At 39.3% G+C, this 22473-nt stretch overlaps 1 protein-coding gene and 1 pseudogene across 1 annotated transcript; both read left to right on the top strand.

The window, feature by feature from the left end:
• Positions 1 to 14788, top strand: part of LOC125878551 (uncharacterized) — a 69638-nt pseudogene extending 54850 nt beyond the window's left edge.
• A 1480-nt stretch (positions 14789 to 16268) lies between these two features.
• Positions 16269 to 22453, top strand: gpn3 (GPN-loop GTPase 3). Its single transcript, XM_049603805.1, has 8 exons — positions 16269 to 16417; positions 16581 to 16689; positions 17990 to 18157; positions 18971 to 19095; positions 19192 to 19307; positions 19425 to 19521; positions 19608 to 19736; positions 22004 to 22453. Exons 1-8 carry the CDS (start codon positions 16370 to 16372, stop codon positions 22067 to 22069), a joined length of 858 nt encoding a protein of 285 aa, XP_049459762.1. The 5' UTR covers positions 16269 to 16369; the 3' UTR covers positions 22070 to 22453.
• Positions 22454 to 22473: the final 20 nt, after the last annotated feature.

Here is a 22473-nt window from a genome sequence, read left to right as displayed (position 1 = left end):
AGCACAGTGTCTCCAGGTCTGAGAGTTAGAAAAGCTTTGTACGTTGATGATTTCAAGTAACAAACCCTCTAGTGTTGGATCAATAATGTTTTCATCTTACAGCGAGTCCTTTTCCCTCCTTTTTAAAATGTTATTTATTTATTCATTTATGTTTGCAACAGCTGCATTTCTTTTAATTGTATATTTTATTGGCTGGTCATGTTGATGAGTTTATTGTCATGAAACTTGTATGTAAATGTCATAATTTGCGAGTGGCCGTCAAAAAGTGCTCAAAATTGAGACACCTTGACTACTTCGTGTAGTTTACACGTTCAGGATTTGATTAGGACATAAAATTAAGTGGCGACAGTTCCTCTGCTGAGTTCAACAAATTATATTCGGACAACTCGTCTCTGCACTGATGCTGGTTTGGTTTTAAACAATTTTTTTTTTTTTTTAAATTTTATTGAATAAACGTCATCAGTACAAACATTTCAGGCATATTTGACAAATTACTATAAAAGATGTTGGAACAACTGTCAAGATAAAAAAAAAAAAAAAAAATTAAAACAAAAAAACCCCCCGAAAGTAAACAGTGAGGATCTTACTCGAGGAGTAAGTATAGTTCAAGTAAAGAATAAAGTCTCAGGGCATTTTTATTAGACATGAAAAATAAGGATTTCTTGTATAGGTTCAGTTCATTCTTCCATCCGTTGATGTGGGGTTTGACCTTGAGGAATTTGCATCTGTGAATGTAATGTTTACCGAGTATAATTAAATTGTTTACCAAGAAGTCCAAGTTTTTCTCTTTTAGCTGTACTCCGACTTTAATAGACATCCAATTCAGCTGTTGCAAAGTGATTTGTTTGGTTAACATCCAGCTTTGAAAAGCTAACCAAAAATCCAAAACATGTTCACACTCAAAGAAAATATGTTCCACAGTTTCAATGTCTCTTTCACAAAATCCACATGTATTATTTTCCCAATTAAATCTTATGTGCAAGAAATGGTTAGAAGGATAGATATCATTTAGAATTTTAAATACAACCTCTTTTGCTTTATGAGGGATTGGATAAGACATATATCGCTTCCTTATCTTCTTTGCCTCCACCACAGAATAATCGCTTAAAACATATTTTCTTTTTAGTTGACAAGGGTAGTAATGTGAAGTTAAAACATTTCTAATGAACTTGTTAGAGAAAAGTTTGCTTCCTAAGCTGATTCCTTCCACACAGAGTGATCTCATTTCTGAAACATTCGAATGTATCACCAGTTGTTGAGTCATCATTTTAAAAGAAGTTGGAATGGCTTTCATTACTTTCTCATATTCTTTGATACAGCATTGCAGGTTATATTTAACACAAAGGTTCTCGTGGGTTAGTCGTTTGCACTGATTATCCATAAGATGCGATACTGCCCAAATACCTTTGTCTAACCAAGTCTTCAAAAATAATGACTTACGATTGGTCAAAACATATCTATTATTCCACAAAGGAGAATTGTGAAGAGTAAAATTGTGTTTATATATCAGATTCCAGTAAAGGAGAACTTGCTGGTGATAATTCGAAAGCTTCACAGGCAATTTATATACATTGTAATCACAGCGCAATAGAAAATCAATGCCTCCCATTTTTTGAAAAATTGCTTTTGGAATGGTAAACCAAAAAGAGTCTTTGTGCAGAATAAAAGAACTGAGCCATTTTAGTTTTAGAGCACCATTCATAACTGAGAAGTCAATAGTATTTAAGCCGCCCTCTTCGATACTCTTGACCACATCAGCTCTTCTAATGTACTGGCATTTGTTCTTCCAAATAAATTTGAAGTTTAAATTATTAATAAGTTTAGTCATTTTGTTTGAAATTTCAAGTGAAAAGGCAGGATAAATAACTCTTGACAAACTCTCCATTTTAGAAAGCAGAACCCTCCCAAATACAGTAATGTCTCTCTGTAACCAAGAATTCAGAATAGTTTTACATTTATCCACATTTTTACAAACGTTTTCCCTCTCCCTTGTTTCTTTATTCTTAGTAATAACTATACCCAAGTATTTCACTTGACTTTTGACCGAAATGTTACATATTGACAGTGCCGGCTGATCATGAAGTGCCAATATTTCACATTTATCAATATTTAGCTTCAAGCCTGACGCTTTGGAAAATATGTTGATGGAGTTTAATACTTTAGGAATTTGCTTTTCATTTTTTAAAAATAAAGTTGTATCGTCCGCAAATTGACTTATTATTATATTTCTTTCTAAAATATTTATTCCTTCAATACCATTATTTTTTATCATAATTGATAATAGCTTGGCTACTAGAATAAATAACAAGGGAGAGCTGTTGCAACCCTGTCTAATACCCCTATTACCTGAAATCTTGGGCAAGTACCTTGTTCCAAAGCCACACAACTATTAATATCTTTATATAACATACCAATCAGGTTTATAAATTTCTGACCAAAACCAAAATAATTTAAAGTACTTAATATGAAGGGGTGCTCCACTGAATCGAAAGCCTTATAGAAGTCTAGGAAGAGAATGAACCCTCCTCTGATAATACATGACTGTAATCGATCAAATCCAAAACCAGTCGTATGTTGTTGTGAATAGATCTTCCATTTAGGAAGCCAGATTGCGTTTCATCAATAAGTTGTGACAAACCTTCTTTAAGTCTAGCAGCTATACATCCTGACAGCAATTTATAATCAGTGTTGAGGAGTGTAATAGGTCTTAAATTATCTAGTACTCTTTTATCTTTGCTGTGTTTGGGAATTAGTGTTATCAGCCCTTGTTTCATACCGGACATTAGCTCTTGTTTCGCAATGCATTCTTGTATAGCTTTGAACAACAGATTTCTAATATCTTTCCAAAAGAAATGATAGAAATTTGCAGTGAGCCCATCAGAGCCAGGGGCCTTGTTAAGTGACAATTTCAAACAGACCGCGTCTAATTCTTTTATTTTTAAATCTGAATCACAAATTGTTTTGAATGAGTTATTGATGTTGGGTTTAAAATTTGCAATTTGGTCAAAGAAGTTGGTTGAATCAATAGGAGAGTATACAGATGAATATAATTTGCTATAGAACATAAAAATTTCTTTCTCAATAATTTTGCTATCCTTGCATTCTCTTCCATTGATCAACAAACTAGTTATAGCCTTGTTTTCCTGTCTTTTTTTTTTCTCCAGCCTGCTGAAGTATGATGTGTTTTTTTCTCCCTCCTCCATCCATTTTGCCCTTGACCTGACAAAAGCACCCTGGGCTCTCTTCATATAAATATCATCAATTTTGGATTGTAGAAGCAATAATTTTTCCTTGTCTTCACTAGACAAATCTGGTTTGCCACAACACTGATTGATTTCACAAAACAAATTGCTTTCTTCTTCTCTACTTTTTTTTATTTAATTCTTGACTGGTTTTGATAGACAGTTCTCTAATTTTGAATTTAACGAATTCCCATTTATTACAAAAACTATTTATGCTGTTATCACTTTCAATTTCAGTTATCTTTTTTTTTTTAAATTTTGGAACAATAGTCTTTATATTTTAGTAGGTTAGAGTTAAATTTCCAGTAACCTTTGTTTTTCTTTTTCCTAACACTCGAATTCAATGTTATTTCAGTAATACAGTGATCAGTTAAAGGAGCTTTGGAGATTAAAGCTTCAGAGATAAATTTCTCCAGCATATCCGTAGCAAGCCAGTAGTCAATTCTAGATTTAGCGGTACCATTAGGCTTGTACCAGGAGTATTGTTTTTTTCTTGGGTTTTGAGTTCTCCAGATATCAACCAAGCTGTTATCTCTAATAAAATTTTCAATAAGGGGATTAAAATGGTGATTGTTAAACTTGGAGGGCCATCTATCTTCCCATTCACCTGGCACCATATTCCAATCGCCTCCTATTAAAATAACGTCAGTGGGATGGAGTGCTTTCAGCTCATTTATCTCTGAAGTAATATCTTCAAGCATTTGCCTGTTTTGAGCAACAGACTTGTGACCATATATAGGTTTTAAACAATTAAAGGGGGAACAAAAAAACCAACATACGCCCCACAGTCGGAACTTATCAGTGCAACATCCGGCGGAAGTAAACAACAGAAACGCAGTCGCAAGGGAATTTAAGCAGGTCTGTCCGTGAGGAAAGGTTGAAGTGACTGTAATTGTGATGAAGCAACAATGTCTTCAGTTGAGTATTTGAGAGGGTTTGTCAGCGAGAGACTAACTGCTGCTGCTGAAGAAATATTGGAAGTTTTTGAGAAAACTATCGTCGAGTACGAGAAAGAGATCGACCGTCAGCGCATACTGTTGGATATAGTTTGGAAACCGGAAGTAAAGTTATACAGGACAGGTGAGTAGCACTTTATTATTTTAATACCACAAAAGAGAAGACTAATATTTATAAAACCAGCTCGCATGTGAACATTTCCTTGTTTGCCATCAGAGTAGTATGTGTTCCTTTTGTTGTGTGTCCCTCCAGAGCTCCCACAGCAAGATGTGTGTAAGGAGGAGGAGGTTGTCGCTGAGCAGCAGCTCTGTATTGAGGAGAGGAAGTCCAGTGTGGACCAAGAGGAGCCAGAGCCTCCACAGATTAAAGAGGAAGAGGAGGAAGTGTGCAGCAGTCAGGAGGGAGAGCAGCTTGAAGTGAAGCAGGAGACTGAGACCTTTCTAGTGACTCGTAGTGATGAGGAAAGTGAGCAGCAGCTCCTCTGTCACAGCTCTCATGGAGCTGAGAGTGAAGATGAGGAAGGAGACGAGCAAGGAGACTCAACATCAAGTGGAGAAGCAGAGCCAGAAGAACAGAATAGACGTCACAAGCGCAGAAGTCACACTAAGCGTGTAGACAACCCCAACTTCTCAGAGATTGATCATAATACTCACACAGGTAAAACACCTTTTAAATGTGACACTTGTGGGAAAGCTTTCAAGTTGAAGTCTCAATTTGATAGACACCTGAGAATCCACACAGGAGAGAAGCCGTATTGTTGTAACACATGTGGGAAAGATTTCAGTCAATTGTCATCTCTGAACGTTCATAATAGAGTCCACACAGGTGAGAGGCCATATCGTTGCAAAACATGTGGAAAAGATTTCCGATATAAGAACCAATTGGTTGATCACATGAGAACCCACACAGGTGAGAAGCCATATTCTTGCAGCACATGTGGGAAACGATTCTCCCGGACAAATGATTTGAAAACTCATGCAAGAATCCACACAGGTGAGAGACCATATTCTTGCGAGACCTGTGGAAAAGATTTTCGACAGAATAGTACCTTGTTAGTTCACATGAGAATCCACACAGGTGAGAGGCCGTTTAAATGTGAGACATGTGGGAAAGGATTCACTCGGACAAATGATTTGAAAGCTCATGCAAGAATCCACACAGGTGAGAGACCATATTCTTGCAAAACATGTGGAAAAGATTTTGGACGCAGTTATCATCTGTTAGTCCATATGAGAGGCCACACAGATGAGAGACCATATTCTTGCAAAACTTGTGGAAAAGATTTTCGACAGAATAGTACCTTGTTAGTCCACATGAGAACCCATACAGGTGAGAGACCGTATTCTTGCAAGACATGTGGAAAGGATTTCAGACGTAGTTATCAGTTGTTGGCACACATGAGAAGAGCCCACACCGGTGAGAAGCCGTACCTTTGCAAGATCTGCGGGAAAAGATACTTTGATGACTCTCATTTGATAAACCACATGAAATCACACACAGGCAAGTAACCTTGTATTTCAAAAATTATATTGGAGACGATTCAGTTCTGGTGGCTCATGATTAAAACACACAAGTCAAAGAAATGAGGAGCCACAGAATTACAGCACATTGAAAACATTTTTGAAAAACCTCTTGACACCTCATGCCAACTGGAGACTTTTTTTTGTCTGCTACATTTAATTTGGTAAAAATGTTTTGGTATTTTGTAAATGCATCAACGTCACAGCTGACTACAAACTAAACTGTAGATGATGTACTCCATGGTGCTGTCAACAGATCAGCTTATAAAGTAGTAATGAAAAGTGAATGAATATTAATGATCTGTGCCCAAAGACATGTGTTCTCTTTTTTTAACTCATCTATGTATCCAAACACTAAAGCTTTGTGTTGTGATGATTTAACAATAATAAACCCTCTAGAGGTGTTGGATCACTTACGTTTTCATCCTGCCTACCAGTTCTTTTTTTGTCTGCAGCATTTCTCTGAGCTGTGTATTGTCATGTATTATGGTTGGTGATGTTGATAACTATCAACCCAACACAACAGCTCCCATGCTTAGTTTAAATACAGCAGGAATCCTCTGCTCTGTTACTGTCACCTTTTAGTAAAACAAATGACATTGAGACAGCTGGTTACAGCCCTGATGCTGGTGTTACACAATGTATCATAAAAATGCCAACAACTGTAAGTGGAACAAAGACAAACACACACTCCACTGTCAGAAGTGAGATAGTGCGACAAAAGAAAGACACTTACATGAAGTTTAAAACAAAGTACGGGGGTTAAAATAGGGGAGACAACAGGAAAGAGCAAGTAATTAAGCAGGTTAAGAACAGGTCACAGGTACTTTAACAGTACACTTCTTGTATTAGGAAAACATCCAACTGGTCATTGTAGAAAGTGTGGAGTTAAGGAGTCAGTGGAGCATGTTCTTCTTTCTTGCAGGAACCATTAGGGACATTTATCAGTGATAAGTTTGTTTTATTGTTAGATTGTATGACGCGACAATACAGAGAGAAATATATTTCAGTGTAATGTTGACAAAGTCGTCAAATATGTGAGGTTACTTTTCCATGTGAGCATTTTCTTGTTTGCCATCAGAGTAGTATGTGTCCCTTTTGTTGTGTGTCCCTCCAGAGCTCCCACAGCAAGATGTGTGTAAGGAGGAGGAGGTTGTCGCTGAGCAGCAGCTCTGTATTGAGGAGAGGAAGTCCAGTGTGGACCAAGAGGAGCCAGAGCCTCCACAGATTAAAGAGGAAGAGGAGGAAGTGTGCAGCAGTCAGGAGGGAGAGCAGCTTGAAGTGAAGCAGGAGACTGAGACCTTTCTAGTGACTCGTAGTGATGAGGAAAGTGAGCAGCAGCTCCTCTGTCACAGCTCTCATGGAGCTGAGAGTGAAGATGAGGAAGGAGACGAGCAAGGAGACTCAACATCAAGTGGAGAAGCAGAGCCAGAAGAACAGAACAGACGTCACAAGCGCAGAAGTCACGCTAAGCGTGTAGACAACCCCAACTTCTCAGAGATTGATCATAATACTCACACAGGTAAAACACCTTTAAAATGTGACACTTGTGGGAAAGCTTTCAAGGTTAAGCCTCATTTCAATAAACACCTGAGAGTCCACACAGGAGAGAAGCCGTATTGTTGCAAAAAATGTGGAAAGGATTTCCGAGACAATAGTCAATTGACTGGCCACACGAGAACCCACACAGGAGAGAAGCCGGGTAAAGGTAAAACATCTCATAAATGTGGCACTTGTGGGAAAGCTTTCAAGTTTGAGTCCCATTTCAATAAACACCTGAGAATCCACACAGGTGAGAAGCCGTATTGTTGCAAAACATGTGGAAAAGACTTCAGATGTAAGAGTCACTTGATTTGCCACATGAGAACCCACACAGGAGAGAAGCCGTTTAAATGTGAGACATGTGGGAAAACTTTCACACATGGACATCACTTGAAACAGCACCTGACAACCCACACAGGTGAGAAGCCATATTGTTGTAGCACATGTGGGAAAGGATTCTCTCGGACAGCAGATTTGAAAGCTCACGGAAGAGTCCACACAGGTGAGAAGCCGTATTCTTGTGAGACCTGTGGAAAAGATTTTGGACGTAACGATCAATTGTTAGTCCACATGAGAGTCCACACAGGTGAGAGACCGTATTCTTGCAAATCCTGTGGAAAAGATTTCAGGCATAATTACCAAGTGTTCGCCCACATGAGAACCCATACAGGAGAGAAACCGTATTCTTGCAGCACCTGTGGAAAAAGATTCTCTCGGACAACCGATTTAAGAACTCACATGAGAGTCCACACAGGTGAGAAGCCGTATTCTTGCAAAACCTGTGGAAATTTTTTTAAACAGAGTGGAAACTTGTCGGACCACATGAGAAGAGTCCACACAGGTAAAAAGCGTTGAGGGCTCTCGTTTGACACGGCATATGAGACTGCATTCAAACAAGTAACCTTGTATTTCAAAAAATGATATTGGAGACAATTCAGTTCTGGTGGCTCATGGTTAAAACACACAAGAAGTCAAAGAAGTGAGGAGCCACAGAATTGCAGCACATTGAAAAACATACTTGAAAAACCTCCTAACACCTCTTGCGAACTAGTCTTCTCAATTTTTGTCTGCTATTTTTGATTTGATTTTGTACCTGCACCCACGTAGATAATTTATGTTGTTAGGGTTTAAGAGCTGACCACAAACTAAACTGTAGATGATGTACTCCATGGTGATGTCAACAGATCAGCTTATAAAGTAGTAATGAAAAGTGAATGAATATTAATGATCTGTGTCCAGAGGGACATGTGTAAACATTTTTTTAATCTAATGTATGCACTCTATTGATAAAGCTTTGTGTGGTGATGATTTCATTTAATGAACTGGTGGTGTGCATCACTCATTTTGTCATCCTGCCATCAAGTCTTTTTTTTCAGCATTTTTCTTATTTGTACACTGTTGAAAAATTAAGGGAACACTTAAATGACACACCAGATCTTGATGAACGAATTATTCAAGTTGAAAATCTTTACTGATGTACATTGTATAATTTGTTGAGAACAAAATGATGTAGCAGCGGTCAGTAGAAACCAAAATCATCAGTCACTCTGAGGATTTCATCCTGGTACCTAACAGCAGTCAGGGTACTGTCAGCTATGACATGGAGGTCTGTGGGACCCTCCAAGGATGTGCCTCCCCAGACCATCATTGACCCACGACCCACTTTTCAAGTGTTAACTCGCCAGTTTGGAACCACTAGTTTATCATCATGGTTTTTTTTGTCTTTTTTTTGTACATATTATTTTAGCTTTTCAAAATATACAAAGCACACAGTCACAAATTGACAGCACACAAACATTAACTTTACAGTATGAACGTTTCAAACATACATTCAAAGACAAAATAAACTGGCACGTCACAACGCAAATAAAAATGTAACATAAAATGAAATACTACACTACAAAAATTGGGGTGTGGGGGTTTGAGAGTCATTATTGTCATGTTTTATGGGTGGTAGTGTTAAAGACTTTATTTGCGTGAAACTTGTATGTAAAAATATATATTTTGCGAATGGGTGTTTTAAACTTCTCAAAATACAGACTCTTGATTTTAAGTATTTTAAACATTTTCTACTTCCGGGTTTTGATGAGAACATTAAAATTTAGTTCGGGGGCAAATGCCACCCCAGCACATCAGTTCCTATGCTGAGTTTGAATACAAAAGAAAGCCTTTATGCAGTTACTGTCGCGTTTTTATAAAACAAAAATGATATTGAGACAACTCGTTGCAGCCTTGATTTGTGTTCGACACGTTTGTTTTTTTTTCAAAAAAGCCAACAATTGTAAGCGGAACCAAACAAAAAACATATATTCCACTTTCGGAACGTATTAGTGTTGCACAAACGGAAGTAAACAGAAGAAAGGCACTATGTGCGAGCTAATTGAAGCAATTTTGTCCATAAGTAAAACTACGCGGCACCTTAAATTGTAATTAAGCAACAATGTCGTCAGTTGAGTATTTGAGAGGGTTTGTCAGCGAGAGACTAACTGCTGCTGCTGAAGAAATATTGGGAGTTTTTGAGAAAACTATCGTCGAGTACGAGAAAGAGATCGACCGTCAGCGCAGACTGTTGGATATAGTTTGGAAACCGGAAGTAAGGGTATACAGGACAGGTGAGTAGCACTTTATTATTTTAATCCCACAAAAGAGAAGATTAATATTTATGAAACCAGCTCGCATGTGAGCATTTTCTTGTTTGCCATCAGAGTAGTATGTGTTCCTTTTGTTGTGTGTCCCTCCAGAGCTCCCACAGCAAGATGTGTGTAAGGAGGAGGAGGTTGTCGCTGAGCAGCAGCTCTGTATTGAGGAGAGGAGCTCCAGTGTGGACCAAGAGGAGCCAGAGCCTCCACAGATTAAAGAGGAAGAGGAGGAAGTGTGCAGCAGTCAGGAGGGAGAGCAGCTTGAAGTGAAGCAGGAGACTGAGACCTTTCTAGTGACTCGTAGTGATGAGGAAAGTGAGCAGCAGCTCCTCTGTCACAGCTCTCATGGAGCTGAGAGTGAAGATGAGGAAGGAGACGAGCAAGAAGACTCAACATCAAGAGGAGAAGCAGAGCCAGAACAACAGAGTCACTGTGACGAAAGCAACATTCACACTAACAGTATAGACAACCCCAACTTATCAGAGATTCATCATGACACTGACATAGGAAAAAAATCATTTGATTGTGACACTTGTGGGAAAGCTTTCAAGTTTAAGTGGCATTTGAATAAACACGTTAAAATCCACACAGGAGAGAAGCCGTATTCTTGTAAACAGTGTAAGAAAGCATACAGTCAGTTGTCAACACTAAGCAAGCATAAAAAAATTCACTCAGGCGAGAAGCCACATTCTTGCAAGATGTGTGGGAAAAGTTTCTGTCAGACATCAGAATTGAAAATTCACATGAGAATCCACACAGGGGAGAAGCCATATTTATGTAACGTCTGTGAGAAAAGATTTAGTCAGGTGTCAACATTAAACACTCATAAGAGAACCCATACAGGTGAGAAGCCGTACTCTTGCACCATATGTGGGAAAAAATTCTGTCGGGCATCAAATTTAAAAAATCATATAAGAATCCACACAGGAGAGAAGCCGTATTCTTGCAACACGTGCGGGAAAAGCTTTCGTCGGACAACAGAATTGAAAACTCACATAAGAATCCACACAGGTGAGAGGCCGTATTCTTGCAAAATATGTGGGAAAGGATTCGGACAGAATTATGGATTGTTAGTCCACATGAGAAGAGCCCACACTGGTGAGAAGCCGTACCTTTGCAAGATCTGCGGGAAAAGTTTCTGTCGGACATCAGATGTAAATGCTCATATGAGGGTCCACGCAGATACTTTAATGGGTCTCAGTTTAGAAGGCACGTGAGATCACAGTGGCCTTGTATTTCCAAAACATGTAGAGGACAGTTCTGCTCTTGTGGTCAAAACACAAAAGAACTCAGAGAAGTGGGAAGCGACAGAATTGCAGCATGTTGAATTACACATTGTAGTGACTAGTCTTATACTTAGCCGCTACCGGCTGACAGTGGCATAAATGGCTGGTAGGACGTGTACTCAGTTTAACACAAAACAAAATAAAACCGATGGTAGACGTTGCAATTTAACTTAAACTGCATTTTATTTCTCGCGATGGTTCCTTTAACTTCCAATAAGCCTTTGATCACAATGCAGTACAAAAATAAAAACCGAGCACAGTCGAAAACTGTTCGCGTCCTACCACTTCAGCAAACCTTTACAAAATCAACACAAATTTAAGACACCTGTAGCCACCTTCCGCCTCAGCTACGTGACACGACACTGACCTCTGGTGGCTCGGAGGAAAATTACCCTCAAAACAAAAAATGAATACATGGAAACAAAAGTAAATACATGGCTCTTACACACACAGGCTTGAAAAAAACATCTGACACCTCCTGTAGACTGGTCTTTTTTTGTCTGCAATATTTCCTTGGATATCTCTATGTATCTTGTTTGTGCATGAACACAATATAATTTTTGTTGTTCTCCTTTTACACAAACAAAAATTGTAGATGATGTACTACATGGTGCTGTCAACATATTAGCTTATACAGTTGTAAAGAATTGTGCATGAACACTAATTATCTGTGCCCAAAGAGACGTAGGCAACAACGTGATGTTGTTTTCCTGTGTCATGTCTGTACTCTGTCAATAAAGCCTTGTCTGGTGATGATGTCAGTTAATAAACTCTCCAGTGTTGGATCAATCATGTTTTCATCCTACCAGAGAGTCTTTTTGGCAGCAGCAGCAGCATTTATCTTGAATGTTTATTGCCATGGTTCCCAACAGGTCCAGCTGTGGGGTCCACATTTCTCCTTAGTCATTAGTTCAAGGTCCCCACAGTTTAAAATATGCAGCGTCATACTTGTGTTTGGCCATGTTGTCGAGCTAGTTTGTCGTCTCTGTCAACACACTGTCCATTAGTCACTTACTCTTCAGCAGGAAATGGTACTTTAAAATCAAAGGTCTAGGACCAGACTCAGCACCATGGGTTGACCGGGCTTTCTGCTCGGCCGCTCCCAGACTGTGGAATGCTCTCCCTGACCACCTGAGAGCACCGCAGACTGTGGACGCTTTTAAACGCAACTTAAAGACTTACCTTTTCACTAAAGCCCTTCAATGTATTTCATCATGTCTGTTTTTAATTCATAGCATAGCATATCTGCACTGCCTTCTGTAGCACTTTGAGATTTGTTTTTATGTAAAGTGCGTTACAAATAAAACTTATTATTATTATTAAATTTATTGAGAGAAAGGGTAGTTTCATCTACAATTGCATGGTCTCTTATAATACTAGTGTAGTGACAGTAGACACAACATGCAGACAGTCATTCAATCACTGTCATGTTTTATGGGTGGTAATGTTAAAGTATTTATTTGCGTGAAACTTGTATGTCAAATTAAAATTTGCGAATGGGTGTTGAAAACTATGCAAGTATTTTGAACATTTTCTACGTCCAGGTTTTGATGAGAACATTAAAATTAAGTTAGGAAGCAAATGTTAAACCAACACAACAATAGTTCCTATGCTGAGTTTGAATACAAAACGAAGCCTCTGCGCTGTTACGGCTGCCTTTTCATAAAACACAAATGATACTAAGACAGCTCGTTACAGCCTTTACTGGTGTTAAACTCACGTTCTTTAAAAAATGCCAACAATTGCAAGCGGAACCAAACAACAAAAAACATACATTCCACTGTCGGACAGTATTCGTGTAGCACAAACGGAAGTAAACAAGAAAGGCCTTATGTGCGAGCTAATTGAAGCAGGCACCTTCAGTTGCAATGACGCAACAATGTCTTCAGTTGAGTATTTGAGAGGGTTTGTCAGCGAGAGACTAACTGCTGCTGCTGAAGAAATATTGGGAGTTTTTGAGAAAACTATCGTCGAGTACGAGAAAGAGATCGACCGTCAGCGCAGACTGTTGGATATAGCTTGGAAACCGGAAGTTAACTTACACAGGATAGGTGGGTAAACGGCATTTTTTTTTAAATACCACGAAACAGAGGGATAATGAGGGGTAATAATAAGCTCGCTTTTGTTGTGTGTCCCTCCAGAGCTCCCACAGCAAGATGTGTGTAAGGAGGAGGAGGTTGTCGCTGAGCAGCAGCTCTGTATTGAGGAGAGGAAGTCCAGTGTGGACCAAGAGGAGCCAGAGCCTCCACAGATTAAAGAGGAAGAGGAGGAAGTGTGCAGCAGTCAGGAGGGAGAGCAGCTTGAAGTGAAGCAGGAGACTGAGACCTTTCTAGTGACTCCTCCTCATGAAGATCAGACTTTGAACTTGAGCATCGATGAACCTCAAAATGTGTTGGAGGAAAACCTTATAAACTACATTTTTGTTAACAGCTCTGTCACACCAGAGCTAATTAGCGACCACTATCTCCTCTCTCACAGCTCTCATGAAGTTGAGAGTCCCGATCAAGAAGGAGACGAGCAAGGAGACTCAACGTCAACTAGAGAAGCAGAGCTAGAACAACAGGGTCAACATGACAAAAGCAACCCGTCAGAGTTTCACCATAACACATTTGTGACATGTGACATTTGTGGGAAAGCTTTCAGGTTTAAGTCTCGCTTGAATATCCACCTGAGAATCCACACAGGAGAGAAGCCGTTTACATGCAAGGTATGTGGGAAATCTTTCAGACTTAATGACCACTTGAAAGGCCACATGAAAACCCACACAGGTGAAAAGCCGTATTCCTGTAACATCTGTGGGAAAAGATTCAGTCAGATATCATCAGTGAACATCCACAAAAGAGTCCACACAGGTGAGAAACCATTTTCATGCAAAACATGTGGCAAAGATTTCCGATATAAGAGTCACCTGATTGGCCACATGAGAACCCACACAGGAGAGAAGCCGTTTCAGTGCGACACCTGTGGCAAAGCTTTCACACATAGTGATTACTTGAAGCAACACCTGAAAACCCACACAGGTGAGAAGCCATATTCTTGCAGCACATGTGGGAAAAGATTCTATCGGACACCAGATTTGAAAGTTCATATGAGAATGCACACAGGTGAGAAGCCGTGTTCTTGTAAAATATGTGGTAAAGATTTCAGACGTAATAGTAACTTGTTAGTCCACATGAGAATCCACACAGGTGAGAAGCCGTACTCTTGCAAAACATGTGGAAAAGCTTTTGGAAGTAGTTATAACTTGTTAGTCCACATTAGAAGAGCCCACACTGGTGAGAAGCATATGTTTGCAAGATCTGCGGGAAAAGATACTTTGATGAGTCTCAATTGGCAAAGCATGTAAGATCACATACGGGCAAGTAGCCTTCTATGTATAAAATATGCAGGATATTTTATAGTTATATTTGCATGAATGCAATATAAATGTTGTTTCTGGGTTTTGAGGTGACCACAAATAATAATTGTAGATGAGCTACTTCATGGTGCTGTCAACAGATCAGCTTATGCAGTTGTAATGAATTGTGCATGAACACTAATTATCTGTGCCCCAAGAGACATGGGCAACAAAATGGTGTTGTTTTGTAAATCTCATGTGTGTATTCTGTCAATAAAGCCTTGTTTGGTGATAATTTCAATTAAGAAAACATCAAGGGTTCAATCACTAATGTTTTTTTCTGCCAGGTAGTTCTTTTGTTTTTGTCTTCCACATTTCTCTTAATTGTATACGGTCATGTATTATGGTTGGTAATGTTAATAACTTTATTTGCATAAAATCAGAATTTGCGAATGGGTGTAAAAAAAACTGCTCAAAATTAAGACACTCCTAGTATTTTACACATTTTTATGTGTACAGGATTTGAGTAAATACATCTTTAATTTCCAGGTTTTAATGAGGACATAAAATTCAGTTAGGGAGCAAATGTCATGTACATTCAATGCACACTGTATTAGGTACATTTGTTCAGCTGCTTGTTAACACAAATAGCTAATCAGCCAATCGTGGCAGCAACTCACTGCATTTAGGCATGTAGACATCGTCAAAGACGACCTGCTGAAGTTCAAACTGAGCATCAGAATGGAGAAGAAAGGTGATTTAAGTCACTTTAAAGGTGGCATGGTTGAAAAAGAAAATATCCAGTGAGCAGCAGTTCTCTGGGTGAAAATATTGTTGATGCCAGAGGTCAGAGGAGAATGGCCAGACTGGTTCAAGATGATAGAAAGGCAACAGTAACTCAAATAACTACTCGTTACAACCAAGGTCTGCATAAGACCATCTCTGAACCAACAACACGTCGAACCTTGAAGCAGATGGGCTACAGCAGCAGAAGACCACACCAGGTGCCACTCCTGTCAGCTAACAACAGGAAACTGAGGCTACACTTCACACAGGCTCACCAAAACTGGACAATAGACATTCAGATGGTAGGGTCAGAATTTGGTGTAAACAACATGAAAGCATGGATCCATCCTGCCTTGTATCAACGGGTCAGGCTGGTGGTGGTGGTGTAATGGTGTGGGGGATATTTTCTTGGCACACTTTGGGCCCCTTAGTACCAACTGAGCATGGTTTAAACACCACAGCCTACCTGAGTATTGTTGCTGACTGTGTCCATCCCTTTATGACCACAGTGTACCCATCTTCTGATGGCTACTTCCAGCAGGATAACGCACCATGTCACAAAGCTCAAATCATCTCAAACTGGTTTCTTGAACATGACAATGAGTTCACTGTACTCCAATGGCCTCCACAGTCACCAGATCTCAATCCAATAGAGCACCTTTGGGATGTGGTGGAACAGGAGATTCACATCATGGATGTGCAGCTGACAAATCTGCAGCAACTGTGTGATGCTATCATGTCAATATGTACTGAAATCTGTGAGGAATGTTTCCAGCACCTTGTTGAATCCATGACACCAAGAATTAAGGCAGCTCTGAAGGCAAAAGGGGTCCAACCTGGTACTAGCAAGGTGAACTAATAGAGGCCTGTGAATGTAGTTCCCCTCTTGGCCTCTACATACAACATGGCAGTAGTGAGACTGACAACGGGCGTGATTGTCCGTTACAAGAAGAAGAAGAAGAAGAAGAAGTCCTTAGGCATCATTACAGTCACTATAGTTAGCTGTAGCTAGCGAATAAAGGGATTTAACTTTAAAACAACGCGTTTTTATTGAGGCAAAATGCCTCGTTTCGCACAGCTCGTGATGGGCCCGGCGGGCAGCGGGAAGGTACGTCATCAGTCACTCAGTTACACGCGCTGAAATGACTTGTTATGCTATCCGGCTAAAGCGCCATGCTAAAGGCATGAGGTAGTCTTATCCACACAGACCAAGTTTAGGCTATACCTGCCTTTTGTCTGTGTATTGTTAGAGCTTTGTTTTTCCATTTCAGAGTACGTACTGCTCCACCATGATCCAGCATTTAGAGAGCCTGAACCGCTCAGCGCAGGTGGTCAACCTGGACCCAGCAGCTGAGTACTTTGACTACCCTGTCATGGCAGGTGAATACAGCATTACAGATTACATTCACTTAGGGACTATACTTTGTTTATCAGAGTCGGGGAATGGCTTCATTTATCTTATATTTATGTATCATGACTATCCCTGTAGCTACAGATATTTTCCTTGAGCCTCTCTGAGTGACGGGGGGAAATGCATGACCCTCCCTTCATCATAAATAAACATATGTCACAGCTTCTGACCAGGGATGGGTGATATGGCCTTAGAATAATAATATATAATATTTCAGAGTATTTTTGTGTTAACGATATTCATGACGATATGACAAATGGAATTATGAAAAATGATTTTAAAAATGCATTATTCATTAAAGAAGATAGCATAGCAACAAAACAAGTGATGTAATTTAACAGTTTGCCTCAAAATATTCAGTAAAACTAAACACAAATGATCTCGTTTCTTTAGTTTGTAAACAACAACAGTAACTCAGTGAAATTCAGATTCTGTATACAATATTTATAGTTCAACAAATAACATGTACCACAAATTACACATTTAAACAGCTCCCAAATACAAAAAAAAGTTTACCCCTGGGATCTATAAATCAACAGGTGATTTCTGTCTTCTAGCAAAATCCTAAATGATTGAGTTGTTTTTTTTCCACCTGGACCTTTATGCTCTGCTATTTCTCCTCTAATCATCACACTGTAACCTGTGACAGGCTGTTATGATACCACAACTATCGCACGTTCACATATATGTAGTTATTTTTCGAGCATTGAGCCTCACATAGGTTTATATTACCAAAGGTTTATGACAAAATCACTTGACGACACCGACTCCTGTGTGCACAGTGCGAGAGAGGAGAGGGAGAGATGATGTGTGTTGTGAGACCCCTTTGTGGGGATAGTAACTCATGTTAACTCGCTGAAAGAGTCTACATTACAGTCTACGGCATTACAAAGACACAATAAAAAACAGACTGAAAACGTTATCATATTAGATAAAAGAGGTGATGACAAAGTGTTCCTGTGGGGACATAATTTACAGTTCAAAAAAGGTAATATATACTTGCAATATATATTTTATCGCAATACCCAGTACCACTTATTGGGACTTAAGTATCGTTATAATATTGTATGGTGGCTCCTCTGGTGATACCCACCCCTAGTAGTTCGCTTATTGAATTGCATTTGCTACAGTGTATTAATAAGGAACGTGATTCTTTCTGCATTGCACATTGTTAGTGAGATAAATGTGCAGAATTACATGCTAATATTTATTTGGTGTTGTTTAGTTGTTGTCATTTTGCTCTATGCCTCACTGTCTTTGTGTCCACAGACATCCGTGAACTCATTCAGGTGGATGACGTGATGGAGGACGCCTCTCTCAGATTTGGCCCTAACGGAGGCCTGGTGTTCTGCATGGAGTACTTCGCCAATAATTTTGACTGGCTCGAGGAGAGCCTGGGTCACGTAGAAGATGACTACATACTGTTTGATTGTCCAGGTAAACAACCATATCATAAAAATCCATGTATAAACTCTCACACAACTCATGCAGTATAATGCAAGTCTCATTTATCCAGTTGTATGTTCAGCACTTTCGAAATAGACAGTCCTTTCTGAAGGGAACCAAACTAAAAGTGAAACTTATCTATGCTCTCCTCAAAGCCAGACTCCATTTACAAAACAGTAATTTTACCATGCTTAACACAGGAGCTACTGGTCTACTCCTGCCTTGGTCAGTTAGTTTGTTTATGTTATTGTGTGACTTTCATGTTTTAAAAGATTAGGTTGGATTCACGAAAGTCACACAATAATGTAAAACAAACTACCACTCAAGGTAGCAGTAGATCAGCAGCCCCTGTGTTGAGCATGGTAAAATTAATGTTTTTTTCGATGGGGTCTGGCTTTTAAGAGAGCATCGATAAAGCTACATATTCCATTGAGTTTTCCATTAAGTTTTCTTCACAAATTCAACGTTACACTTGGTGATTAATTGATATCAAATGGTCATTTGGAGGGTGAATGTTCCTTTAACACACTTGTAATAATGATAGTAAAAAAAAAAATAGGCCTCCTGTCCTCAACAATCAAGACAGCTTAACAACCATCACAACTAAAGGAGAAGGTGAATTTGTTTAAGAAAGATAACACGTGAATGGGAGAAACTAAGATGAGATTTGCCAGAATTTTCATTACAGCATTGTAATTATGAGTTACTGTGTAAACTGTATTTACATCAGCACTATAGATTAAAACTGTGACGCTATGTTTTACAGCTGTGGCACAGTTTTGACAAGTAGTTTTCTTCTTGCAGGTCAGATTGAACTGTACACACACCTCCCTGTAATGAGGCAGCTGGTGGAGCAGCTCCACCAGTGGGAGTTTCGGGTGTGTGGGGTCTTTCTGGTGGACTCCCAGTTCATGGTGGAGTCTTTTAAGGTTACAGACAGTCTCTTCTGTGTCATTATATCTGCACTTAATGTAGTAATAAAAGCAAGCGTGAAGTCTCACATCTTTTATTGTCTCTATCCGCAGTTCATCTCAGGAGTGATGGCTGCCCTGAGTGCCATGGTGTCGTTAGAGATCCCTCAAGTAAACATCATGACAAAAATGGACTTGCTGAATCCCAAGGCCAAGAAGGAGATTGAGAAGTAAGTTGCATAAGACCCAAATAAGAGAGGGTTTTTTTTTTGTCTTTGACGTTCTTTCATTAAAGAGAGTTCTTTAATAGTCTGAACCTCAGTTATGTTTTGCTTTTTTATCACTAGGTACCTGGACCCAGACATGTATTCAATGATGGAAGATAACTCCGATACCATCCGAAGCACAAAGTTCAAGAAGCTGACTTCAGCCATCTGTGGTCTGGTAAGTGAAGCTCTTAATATGATACTGTGTTTAATTTTGGATCAGAATCTAGAATTCCTCTAATGATTCTTTTCGTCTGTGTCCAGATTGATGACTACAGCATGGTGAGATTCCTGCCTTTTGACCGCACAGATGAGGAGGGTATTAACATAGTACTGCAAAACATTGACTTCTCTATACAGTATGGAGAGGACCTGGAGTTCAAGGAGCCAAAGGTAAAGAAACTAACAAATACAAAACACAGCAAGATATCATTTAAAGGTCCGGTGTGTAAGATTTAGGAGGATATAGTGGCATTTAGCGTTGATCAACGCAAATTGCAACTAGCTAAAACTTCACCCAGTTAGGATTCCTTCAGTGTTCCTTGTTCTAGAGGATTTTACTGTAAGCTGAATTATCCGCAGAGGTCTCTTCCTCTCCAAAACAAACAGACCAGGTGATTTTAACTAGTAAAAACTCTGAATAAAGCAGTTTTACGTTTCAAATCAGTGTTTTTCCTACGTAGTTCTGCATGTCTCAGGCAGCCCACTTGTTGAGCACCTGCGGATATGTGCTCACCTTATTTCTGATCCAGATTTTCAGGAGGTTTTTATTGTGAGGCAACATCTGGAGACTTCCTCACCAAAACAAAAAGACTCAGTGACTTAGACCAGTAGAAACAATAGCCCTTTTTAAACAGGAATTGTATAAGGAAAGCCCAATCAGTATTTTTTTAGCATTGACAGTATAAAAACAAAATCGGGGAGTGCAGCAAAATGCTGCCTACCTACTTTTGTTTATACAGAATGTGCCTTTTTCGGGGCAATGGGGGGCGTGAGCAAGTAATAAAACGTGTAGTTCAGCGTGTGACGTAAACAGTGACGTGGGAGGGAAGCAGCAGCTAGTCAGTCTTTTGGCAATTCTCTCGTAAGTCGGCCCGTTCTTCACCGCCCCCTGCCACCTGACGGTTAATGGCCTCTTCGTTTGCGAGGACAAGGAGGGCACGCAATTCCTTGTCTCCCCAGTTGCTCATCTTTACATTGTCTGTCAGGTTTGCGTTTCCCTCTTGGTACTGGCTGCTCGCTAATTCCTGCTATCAGCTGTTTCCTGTTTATCCTCCACCAGTGGGTCGCATGTGTGGTGTCATCATCAGCTCCTCCCACAAGTCTTCAACAGCCCCTCCCGATGCAGAGGGCCGCCTCTGTATTTTTAAACTAAAGGGGTGCCGCCAATATGACTACCCTGTGAGGCGGAAAATTGGGCACCTCGGATCAACTCACCAATCTGACTCTGTGCGTATCAACGCTCGCAGCTTGCCAGCAAAACGGCCCAACATTCGCAGAAAATCTGGCAGTGTAAAAGGGGCTATTAATAAAGCAGTTTTACGTTACAAATCAAAGTTTGTCAAGTGATGTTTGGCATATCAGACACAGGCCACTAACGTAGAACCTGCTAATCTGTGCTCACCTTTTGTCTCTGGTAACTTAAAATCCAGACGTTCAAAGGGTTTATACCAGGATCCGCATTATCCGCAGAGGTCTTTCCTTTCCAGATCAAACAGACATGGTGATTCAAAGCAGTATAAACACTGAATAAAGCAGTTTCATATTAAAAAATCGGTGTTTTTCAAATGCTGCCTGTTGCAGAGCGGCTGCTAACTACAATGGCTGATGCCAAAATGCAGATGGCCCTCTTTAGAGTCAGTGTTTGGTTTGTCCGTACTGGGCTACTGCCAATCCCCCGTATAAATGGCTCATTCTTTTTTTGTAATTAATAAATAACAGATAAATAGATTGTGCTAACAAGAATGTTGAATCAAGACATACATGCAGAGACAGTTAGGGGCTGCTAATCTCACCACAATGTGTTTCTAGTACTTATTCAGACAAAATCAGGTCTAATGTTTGAGACTAACCATTTCATCGAGTTCTAAATAAAGATTTCCTTCTGTGTTCTCAAACTAAAAGTCATTCTCTTCATTACATAAATATTACATCCCAAGTCAATCCATTCCTCAATACTAGGTATTTCTTTTTTCCACCATTTCTTGGTTAGGGATTTCTTACACAACACCAATAATATTCTTAGCAGATATTTATCCTTTTTCCTCCATTTGAGTTCCCCCAATCTAATCAGGTATATCAGTTCACAATTAAAGGTTTTTTTGGTTTAAAAAATAATATAATAAAAAAAAATTCAAGAATGCCATGAATTTTAGTCCAAAAAAGGGTGACCAAGTGGTACCCCAAAAGATATTAAAGTGAATTGCTTCTTTGTTCCCACATGATTGTCAGTCAAATGGCTCATTCTAACATTGATTTAGATTTTCAGGTGATTTTACACTTAAGAGAACATATATTATATGCCATTATTGCCAATATATCTACCTAACACCTACACACTGGACCTTTAACAATTTGGTGTACGTACAGTTTATTTGGAAATTATCATGATTTTATGAATAATTCCTTTGTTGTTTTTCCTATCATTTCCTTTTCAACAGGAAACTGAAGAGGAGCCTGCTAACCTAAATTATGATGAAGCTTTTCAAGACAAAGGGGACAGCTGAGGAGTCGTGTGAATCCAGGAATACTGAATGAAGGGGTCAGAGTCGAAACAGAAACAAAAAACATTTTGATAAAGAACCAGGATACACTGTGTCAAGTCCAGATGAAGAATGGCGCGTGAATACAAGGACAGTAAAAAGGGACATGTGTGTGGAAAAGACTGACTGAAGAACGTGGACATTTTGTGTCATGTATGTTCTGAGGTTTTGTTCTTGCGTGTTGCTTTGATGACTCCAGAAATGTGTGATATGAGTTCATTCAGGGCAGTGTAAAGTTTTAAAAGAGTTATTAAATACATTTATTAATGCTATATTTTTTAAATAAAATATTAGACAAAATGTACAAGTTGACTGCTTTATTTTTAAATAAAAAATACACAAAATACAGCCTGACTTCCTGTGTGAAT

The sequence above is a fragment of the Epinephelus fuscoguttatus genome, linkage group LG18, assembly GCF_011397635.1.
Source record: "Epinephelus fuscoguttatus linkage group LG18, E.fuscoguttatus.final_Chr_v1".
Classification (NCBI taxonomy): Eukaryota; Metazoa; Chordata; class Actinopteri; order Perciformes; family Serranidae; genus Epinephelus; species Epinephelus fuscoguttatus.
Note: the sequence above shows the minus strand (reverse complement) of the source record. Positions and strands in the feature narration are given on the sequence as shown.

What these genes read in the sequence shown, in the direction of transcription:
- gpn3 (XM_049603805.1), top strand. Translation starts at nt 16,370, where the DNA reads ATGCCTCGTTTCGCACAGCTCGTGATGGGCCCGGCGGGCAGCGGGAAG. An exon ending in GCCCGGCGGGCAGCGGGAAG is followed by an intron (nt 16,418 to 16,580) that starts GTACGTCATCAG and finishes TTTCCATTTCAG; the next exon opens with AGTACGTACTGCTCCACCAT. An exon ending in CATACTGTTTGATTGTCCAG is followed by an intron (nt 18,158 to 18,970) that starts GTAAACAACCAT and finishes TTCTTCTTGCAG; the next exon opens with GTCAGATTGAACTGTACACA.